Below are 9,272 nucleotides of genomic sequence, written 5' to 3'. Positions count from 1 at the left end.
CTTGCAGTGAAGGGGGAGCCACCGATTGAGAGAGGAAAAAATCAGCAATAGATTATATTTTGTATTCTTTTAAGGTGAAGATTATATCCTTATCTCAGGCTAGACTACACTACATTTGTAGAACTCTGTAGGAAGGGTGTGTCTTGTCTTATCTCCAGCTGGAAGCCGAAGGAAATTTTTATGTGCTGTGGGAGTTTGTTAGGTTATTTGAGGCATCCTGCCCAAGCAAAATAACACTCAGTATAAGTCTCTCTACTGCCTAATGTCGTTAGAATTGCTCACAGATACCAAGATTGTGAAACTCAGGATTTTCTATCCATTAAATTTCTTGCCTTGATATTTTTCGCAGCCTGTTTGTATTTCAGAGCACCTGAGCCAATAGCTGTTAGATATGCTGAGATACTTAAGGCCTCAATTCAGTATCATGTTCGGTGCTGAAGCATTATGCAGGTACTTCTCAGGTTATGACCACAATTGGGACCAGAATTTCCATCACTAAGCAAGAGGGTTGTTAAGTGAGTTGAGGTCTATGACCTTTTTGCCATGGTTGTTAACTGAATCACTGAAGCTGTTAAGTGAAACACATGGTGGTTGCGCTGTTATTAAGGCTTTGCTTGTCAGAAGCTGGCTGAGAAGCCCACAGAGGAAGCTCACATGACCCCACCAGGAGGCTTCAAACGTTGCCCATGTGCCCATATTTTGAACACATGACCACGGGGTTGCTGTAATAGTCTTAAGTGTGAGGACCAATCATGAGTCACTTTTTCCACTGCCTTTGCAACTTCAGACAATCACTGAATGAATGGTTGTAAGTTGAGTGATATCTCTGATATTTCAGACTTTAATTGCAAGAATAACACAAACCTTACAGTGACATCATAGCACATCAGCTGATTTAGAGCATATCCAAATGGCAGGTGGGTGAGGGCAGCAGAGGGCGATTCGCTCAGTTTTGCAAGCTGTCGGTCATACTGTTCGACCACATCCCGACTAGGTGGCGAGTCCATTAGTAGGATAGGCAATTCTGATTAGTAGAATTCCATTTTGACTGGTTTGATTTTGTTTTGCTTCCCAAGGTGACACAGCCAGCGTGAACAGCTTAAGCCTGTCTACCGCACACACAAAGAGGATAGCATTCCTCTTTGATTCAACTCTGACTGCCTTTTTAATGATGGGGAATCTTTCACCGGTAAGTTGACGTGCTCATCTGATTGAACTCAACAGATTAAAACATTCTTGGATTATTTTTATTTTTAAATGGAATCATGGGTAAAAGTCAATTTTAAAGCACTGATTTTCACAAAAGGCATTCAAGAGGCATTTTTTTTTATCTACGTTCTTTTTCGCAGCGCTTTTTAATCTTGAATTATATCTGAAAATTAGTAGCGACGCATTTTGTCTTGCAGAATTTGAAAAGTCATGCGGTCACCATGTTCGAAGTAGGAAAACTATCAGATGAGTCACTGGACAGTTTTCTGGTGGAACTTGAAAAGGTAAAAACAACTGACCCCTGTTTTACACAGCGTAATTCTTGTGGCAGTGATCAGAATGTGACAGGACTACTGTCTTGCATTAAAGGCTTTTTAGTTACAGCATACATGCCATTCTTCAAACTCCAAAGCTTCATACCATGATCTTTGTTTCTTTCCCTGCTGGACAAAAGCAAAACTTTGGGAAAGTTTCTAAGACTATAGAAAGCTGCTTGAGGTGCTGGATCCAGTTTGCAGGCCTGTAGAAACAACATTGCCCCTCTTCTCCCTCCACCCTATCCCACTCACACACACCCATTTACTTTCATGATATAACTCAGCACATGGCTCTTTTTATATCAATCATAAATGAAACCCTTGATAATTGAATTTCTAGGAAAAAATCCGAAGAAGCTTTGCTCATTAAATATAGTGCTTGACTTACAATCATTTATTTAATGACTGTTTAAAGTTACAACAGCACTGAAAAAAGTGACTTATGACTGTTTTTCACACAACTGTTGCAGCATAAATATATTTATATTTATAGCACCTAAAGCTAACCTATAAAAATGTACCACAGGTGGTATCTGTACCACTGGTTGAAAAGCCCTGAACTAAAGTACTGAATTTTGCCTTCCATTTTTCATATGGTACAGGTTACCCAACTACTACCATGTTTCCCTGAAAATAAGACCCACTTGGAAAATAAGCCTGAGCATGATGTTTCAGGACGCTCATAATATAAGCCCCACCCCCAAAATAAGCCCCAGTTTAGATTGTCAGTCAGATAGATGTAGGCATGTATTCAGCCATAGTTTCATTCCATACAGTATTAACCTTGTGAACTCTCAAGCTTCCTCCTTCCGTTATATATTCAAGATGGACAGTATTTAATATTTATTTGTTATGTATATGTAGAGTGTGGGTCTATACATGTGTTGTATATAGTATGTTTAGGTGTGTGTCATGTATGTGTTTCACTTTGAGAGTGGATAACTAAATTTCATTTTTGATGTGTGCCGTTGTGCCCACAGTAAAAAAAATGACAATAAAAGTTATCTTATCTTATCTTAGTACCGTATTTCCCCGAAAATAAGACCTAACCGGAAAATAAGACCTAATGCGTCTTTTGGAGCAAAAATTAATATAAGACCTGATTATTATATTACATTACATTACATTACATTACATTACAGAATCAAGATCACGCGAAGTATTAGTACTGCTTTATAAAATCCTAGTAAAACCACACCTGGAATACTGCAGCCAATTTTGGTCACCATATCAAAAAAAGATGTTGAGAGTTTGGGAAAAATTCAAAGAGGAGCAACTAAGATGATCAAAGGCCTGGAGACTAAAACATACATAGAACGGCTACGGGACTTGGATTTGGCTAGTCTAAAGAAAAGAAGAAATAGGGGAGACATGATAGTATTCCAGTTATTTGAGGGGCTGGAAGAGGGGGTCATTTTGTTGACCAGAGCACCAGAGGGAAGGACGAGAAACAATGGTTGGAAACTGACCAAAGAGAGAAGCAACCAGGAATTAAGGAGAAACTTCTTGACAGTGAGGACAATTAACCAGTGGAACAGCTTGCCTCCAGAAATCTTGGGTGCTCCAACACTGGAGATTTTTAAGAAGAGACTGGACAATCACTTGTCTGAGATGATATAGGTTCTCCTGCTTGAGCAGGGGACTGGACTAGAAGACCTCCAAGGTCCCTTCCAGCTCTATTCTATTTTCGGGGAAATACAGTAGGAATATAATAGCTGTGAATGTAATAGATATTATTTTTTCTTTAGAATGTCAAAGCAGCTGAGTTGGGAATGTTGTGTAATACTTTAATTCAATTTGCTGTGGCAACCGCATTTGCGTAGACAGTCCATATTTGTCTTCTCTTATTTAGGTTCAAAGTACAGGAGAGGGTGAAGCTCAAAGATACTTTGATCACGCACTCACCCTGAGAAACACTATCCTGTTTCTGAGACACAATAAGGACCTCGTGACTCAGGTTTCGCAAGTTGAGCAACCCAGTAATGGTACAGTGAAAAACATCTGTTTTAATAGAAAGCTGCTATTTTATATGCTTGGTGCTTCCTTTCTTGTCGGGCAACTCCATTCCAAATACGTGATATATCATTTGGGAGCAGAGAATTGCTGGTTGTGGTTCTTCTCTTCTAAAGATTAATTTTTGTGTGGCATTAAAATTGCAGGAGGAGTGGAATATATCTAACTAAGGGCAGAAAAGAATTCAAGCACAGTGACGTAGAAACAAAATCAACCAGATATCTACATTTCCATAAAGTTTAGATTAGGGTTTGTCCAAATATTGTCTGAAAGCATTTCTACTGGCAGCAAGATGTTTGTGGAAATACTCCGTGAACTATATTTATTTTTAAGAGTAAATTGCAATCCCCAACTAGGATTTTTCATGGTGCAAAAAAAGAGGCTGAGACCCTAGAAAGAATGCAGAGAAGAGCAACACAGACAATAAGGAGTCTAGAGGCTAAACCAAGGGTCTTCAAACTTAGCAACTTTAAGACTTGTGGACTTCAACTCCCAGAATTCCTCAGCCAGCCACCATTACCCACCTCACACTTGCAATTTTTATCAATGTTGGTGTTCCATATTTTTTGCTGCCAAGTCTAGATTAGGTCTCTCTGTCCTTTTGGGTTAATAAAGTTGCCCACCCTTTTACTTGCCCATCTATCCTTTCGTAGTCTGTACCATTTTAGCTTATTTCTCATTTTTTTGTTGGTATGGTTATTTGCAAATAAGTCCCTGGACTGTAGTCCTCTTAATTTTTTTTTAAACTTTACTTTTTGGGATGTGTTGGATCCAAAAGGCTTCCTGGAATTAAGGAGAATGTTTGAGGCTGGTTTGAGGCTTTGACTTCTTTCTTTTAAAAAAAGTAGGACAATCTTTTAAACAATCAATACGAACATGAACATTGAGGATGCCAAGACAGTTATCTACCAAGCACCACATGAGAGCCCAAAGGCTGGATATTTTTTATGTCTGTTTAATTAATTTCTTTTTAGTAAGGATATTGTTTTATTTGCCCTTTTCTTCTTTTATACATAACGTCCTAGATCTAGCTGATCTAATGAAAAGTCTAGGAAAGGGTACAGTTAAAAACTGTTCGTAGAAATAAGTTGATGCAATTGCCCACTTCCAGTTAGTGTCATTGGTAAATAAAATTTCTTATATTAATTGAAGAAGGGGAAAAACAGTGAATTGTTATTTCAGGCTAAAGGATTACTTAAACAAGGCTTCAGCTGTTGCTGTATCCACAACACTGAGTTAAAAAAACCCTGTTTATGTAGTATTCAGTTGATTACACAGTGGGTTTTACACAGCTCATTTATGCTTCTCGAGAAACATAATGTTTCTTAGGAATTTAATTTTTGAGTTTTGACCGTCTTTATCAGTTTCTTAAATTACAAAGAAGATGATGGACTCTTTGCTTTAAGAAAACCAAGGAACCTGGTCCACTAAATTCTGATGTTCTATTTAAAAAGAAGAGACGTGTGGACTTTCTTTAGTTATTACTGAAGAGACCAACCTACAGACCAGATGCAAACTTCCTCAAAGTTCCTTAAATTTGCCCTGCCAAAAGTATTTCCTTTATACATTTTTGAACTTAAAAGTAGGACAAAATAGGCTTGAACTGTTCCAGACAAAAAAGGGCATAAATCACTGGCCTTTTCCTTGGTGGTGACATGGGTGTTCCTCAAGGACACAGATAGTATTTTTAAAAATATTGTTTTTTCCTTAAAAAGAATATCTGCATCCATAAATCAGAGAACTGAATCATAGGACAATTATTTAAGAATCCCAAACACTGCGTACCCAAGTTGTTGCCATTTACTGAACAGCGAATTATCCATATTTTATTGGGGGAAAAATGTACCAGAGCAATACGAAACAATTTATGATACAGGAATGGAGCCCATTGTTAAAACAGCATATCAGTCTATTCCTATCTGAAAATGAGATTTTCAAAAACAATAATAGTCAACTCTTCAAAATATTGGGAGGTATAAAAATCCCATTTTAATTTCTACTTGTTTCTTGGCAACATTTATTATTCCATGAATGTGTTGTTCAAATGGAAATTCTGTGGTCTTGTTCCCTCTGTGAGGCTATCCCACAATGAGGGTACCTCTCTACTATTAGAGAAAATAAGCCAAACCATACTGTGTTGATAGAAATAACTACTGTTATTACTCCCTTGCAGTTTAGTGCTCAGTCTATGGGTCAGCTTTTTTAAACCATAGCAACTTTTAAGATGTGTGGACTTCAACTCCCAGAATTCCCCACCCAGCCATGCTGGGAATTGAAGTCCAAACATCTTAAAGTTGCTAATGTTAAGATACCCTGCTATAGGAGCTAAAAACTATATGTTGGCATCTTTCTTCATAAACAACTAATTGTTCAAAATGTGTTCAAATTAATGTAGGAGCTATTATGATATCTGTTATTTTGTGTGTGTGTGTGTGTGGGCGGGGTGCTGTGTTTTCCTTAGCACAGATGTTTTCGTTAAGTGTTGCTTTTTATACTTAACCCTGTCTCCCCCTTCTTTTCATAAAGGAAATTGAAAATGTTTTATACAACGAGAAATAATGATAATAAACTTCTCAAGCACTTTTGGGAAAGAAAAAAAAGGGCCTAAGAATTTAGACAGGGAGTCCTCGACTTACAACAGTTCATTCAGTGACCGTTCAAAGTTACAACAGCGTTGAAAAAAGGGACTTACGATCGTTTTTCACACTTACAGCCATTGCAGCATTCCCCGTGGTCACAGGATCAAAATTCAGATGCTTGCCAACAGACTCACATTCAGTTTTAGTGTCCTGGGATCATGTGATCACCTTTTGCAACCTTCTGATAAGCAAGCTCAATGGGGAAGCCAGATTCACTTAACAACTGTCGCTAATTTAACAAGTGCAGTGGTTCACTTAACTGTGGCAGGAATGGTCGTAAAATGGGGCAAATTTCACTTAATAAATGTCTCACTGAGCAACAGAAATTTGGGGGCTCAGTTGTGGTCGTAAGTCGAGGATTACCTGCAGTCTGTTCACCAAGAAATCTCCTTACCCATTTCAAACCTCCCTAGGGGTGTTCTTTAAAAAAAACAACAAGTACTTAAATCCCGAGGAAGAGAGACCATCTAAATCTATATTTTTCCTTCCCCTTTTCCTCTGCCCCTTTCACTTGTATATATGTTCGTTTGCTATCTGTATTCCAAGTGTCTTTGACATTGTTAATGTAGGTTTCCCTCTGGATTTACTACGCTGTGAAAGCTTGCTTGGCTTGGATCCTGCCACCTGCAGTAGAGTTTTGAACAAAAACTACACACTGCTTGTCTCCATGGCACCCCTCACCAATGAAATTCGACCTACCAGCAGCTGCACCCCCCAGGTAAGCAAGATCCTTTAAATAAATACATAATATAGAAAAATGGCAAGGTCAAGTTACAAACACAGCACAGCACAATGCTACCTAAATTTTAAAAAGTGTTTTGTTTCTCAACCTGTTCAGAGTTTCGTGAAACTTACGTAGCGTTGTGTTGTGCTGTACTTGTAGCTTGACCTTGCCAATTTTTTTATTATGTACCTATCCTGCCTTTTTAAAAAAATCCTCCACAACTATTCATAGCCATTTATAAAGGTCTATGATTGTTTCTATTTTTAAAAAACATGCACACTTAAAAAAATCTGATTAGGGTTTCCAAGCAGAAAAAAAATTCACCCAAGAGATACTAAAAGGTCTCTCATAATAAATACACAAGTAGTGTCTAATTTTTTTTTCAAAAAGAGCATATTTTGTGTTTTTTAATAGAAAACAGTTTTAAGAGTCATCCTGAAAATAAAACTGTTAGAATGTAGGACTAATTCTCACGATGGAAGAATGGATGTTAAAGGTGATGCAGTTGTCAAGAGATGGTGAAATTGCCTGTTTTAATCCAAGAGAAGAATCTATCTATCTTTCTATTTGGAAACCACTTCTGGTTTTTTTGCTTTGAATTGGAAAAAAAATATGAAACTTTGATTTTAGGTGTTGATTATTAGAATGGTTTTGTTGTTATAGAAATGGCTTGAAATGTTTAGAAATGTAAAGCATAAGGTTGAGGTTGTAACTTTTTTGTATTCTACTGCACTGAAAAATGTTGGAAGTCACTTCTTTTTGTTTTTTCTCTCTCTACATCTTTCCTTCCTTCCTTCCTTCCTTCCTTCCTTCCCCTTTCTAAGTTTTCTTTTTTGTATTTTTATCTTATAATTAACTTTAAAAAAAAAAAAAAACTAAAATTGTCTGAGGACCATTGCAAATGCTGATGACAGTGGCTTTGTTTCTCTTGCTGAGCAGAATTAGCTTCCCTGTGTGTTTTCATTCTGACTTTTTTATTTTTTCACAGCATATTGGGCCAGCTATTCCAGAAGTTAGCTCTGTATGGTTCAAGCTCTATATTTATCACATAACTGGACAGGGGCCTCCATCCCTGTTATTATCTAAAGGCACAAGACTTCGAAAACTTCCAGATATATTTCAGGTAGGTGTTCCACACTTTTCAGGGACCGAGAGTCTTCTGTAGTGGCATTATTCTAAAGTTGGGCCTCACCTTCAGAACCAACTCATCAATAGTTGCATGTGGAGCGAAACTGTGAAAGTTTGAAACAACTCTGAGCTTGGTTGTTTTCTTGCAGATGTTTCATTCTCCAAACTAGATAAAGTCATCAGTGCAGCCCTGAGCTACAAATATTCTCCTTTATGGTAGCTGTGAAAGTGTTTCCAAATTAAACCCTTTTGAGCTGAAAATGGGCTCTTCTTAATTCTTACTTACTCCCTTACTCCTTACCAAAATGACCTGTTCGGAATTCAAAATATTTGGCACCCCTTTGAGAAGTTATTGATGCTTGAAATCTAGGGGGTTTCTAATTCATGGTAGAAGGCAGATGATTCCAGGGATAAATCAATATAATTAAGCCGTTATCATTTGGCAAAAGAAGAATCTAGAAAACATTGCATTTAGAGAACTTTGAAATGGGCTGAATCGGACTCTTTAGTGGGTTTATTAGGTAATATATAACATTTTAGATTTATTTGTATTGCTTTTTAATTAGTAAAAAGAAAAAGGCAAAACACAAAGCTAATAGTGATAATGATACATTCATTGTCAAAGAGTAGAAAAAAACATTAAAATATTATATAATAAAATGAAATAACATGTCAAGAAACATAAATGTCATAAGCTCCTAGGTGGAAAGGGCAATCAGGTTATCATTGAATGAAGGGGAGGCATACATTTATTTTTCCAGTGCTGCAGTTTCAGTTTTTTGACCATGGAAAATCCATTTACACTGTCCAGTTATCAAATTCCATGTATTAGGTATGCAGTTCAAGAAAATATTATCCTCTGAGAACTGTAGCTTCTGTCACACAGTCAACTACTTTATTCCAAAACTTGTTAAATAGAGGACATTGTAAAAATACGTGTTTTAAAGAAGCATGATCCTTAAAATATCTCCAATAAAGTGCTGTTTTTGACAGTCCTTTTACATCCATATGTAATTGAGTCCAATACATTCTAAATATTATTATTTTTCTTGCATAAGCCATAATTTGAGATCCATTGACACACTTGTAACAAAAGCTAAGACACTCTCCTGTTGTCTGGACTATATACCTCTAATTTTTTATATCACTCAATTCTTAACATCTGCATAACAAATTGATTTAATGATAACAAAGTAACTACAAAAACAAAGGTGCTTACTATATTATTATATTAAGCCTTTC

At 36.9% G+C, this 9,272-nt stretch overlaps 1 protein-coding gene across 1 annotated transcript; it reads left to right on the top strand.

The window, feature by feature from the left end:
- Nucleotides 1-1,430: 1,430 nt before the first annotated feature.
- Nucleotides 1,431-8,067, top strand: LOC107301096 (protein FAM91A1-like). The gene is made up of 4 exons (XM_015830361.1): nucleotides 1,431-1,493; nucleotides 3,379-3,511; nucleotides 6,748-6,896; nucleotides 7,891-8,067. Exons 1-4 carry the CDS (start codon nucleotides 1,431-1,433, stop codon nucleotides 8,065-8,067), a joined length of 522 nt encoding a protein of 173 aa, XP_015685847.1.
- The last annotated feature ends 1,205 nt before the right edge of the window (nucleotides 8,068-9,272 follow it).

This window comes from Protobothrops mucrosquamatus, unplaced genomic scaffold, assembly GCF_001527695.2.
Source record: "Protobothrops mucrosquamatus isolate PMUCROS unplaced genomic scaffold, P.Mucros_1.0 scaffold9993, whole genome shotgun sequence".
Taxonomy (NCBI): domain Eukaryota; kingdom Metazoa; phylum Chordata; class Lepidosauria; order Squamata; family Viperidae; genus Protobothrops; species Protobothrops mucrosquamatus.
This window is presented reverse-complemented; position numbering and strand designations above follow the sequence as displayed.

Bases quoted from the DNA above. Each gene is read 5' to 3' on its own strand.
- LOC107301096 (XM_015830361.1), top strand. From the start codon at position 1,431: ATGTTCGAAGTAGGAAAACTATCAGATGAGTCACTGGACAGTTTTCTG. The intron at 3,512-6,747 runs GTACAGTGAAAA...TTGTTAATGTAG, and splicing joins AGTTGAGCAACCCAGTAATG to GTTTCCCTCTGGATTTACTA. The intron at 6,897-7,890 runs GTAAGCAAGATC...ATTTTTTCACAG, and splicing joins CCAGCAGCTGCACCCCCCAG to CATATTGGGCCAGCTATTCC.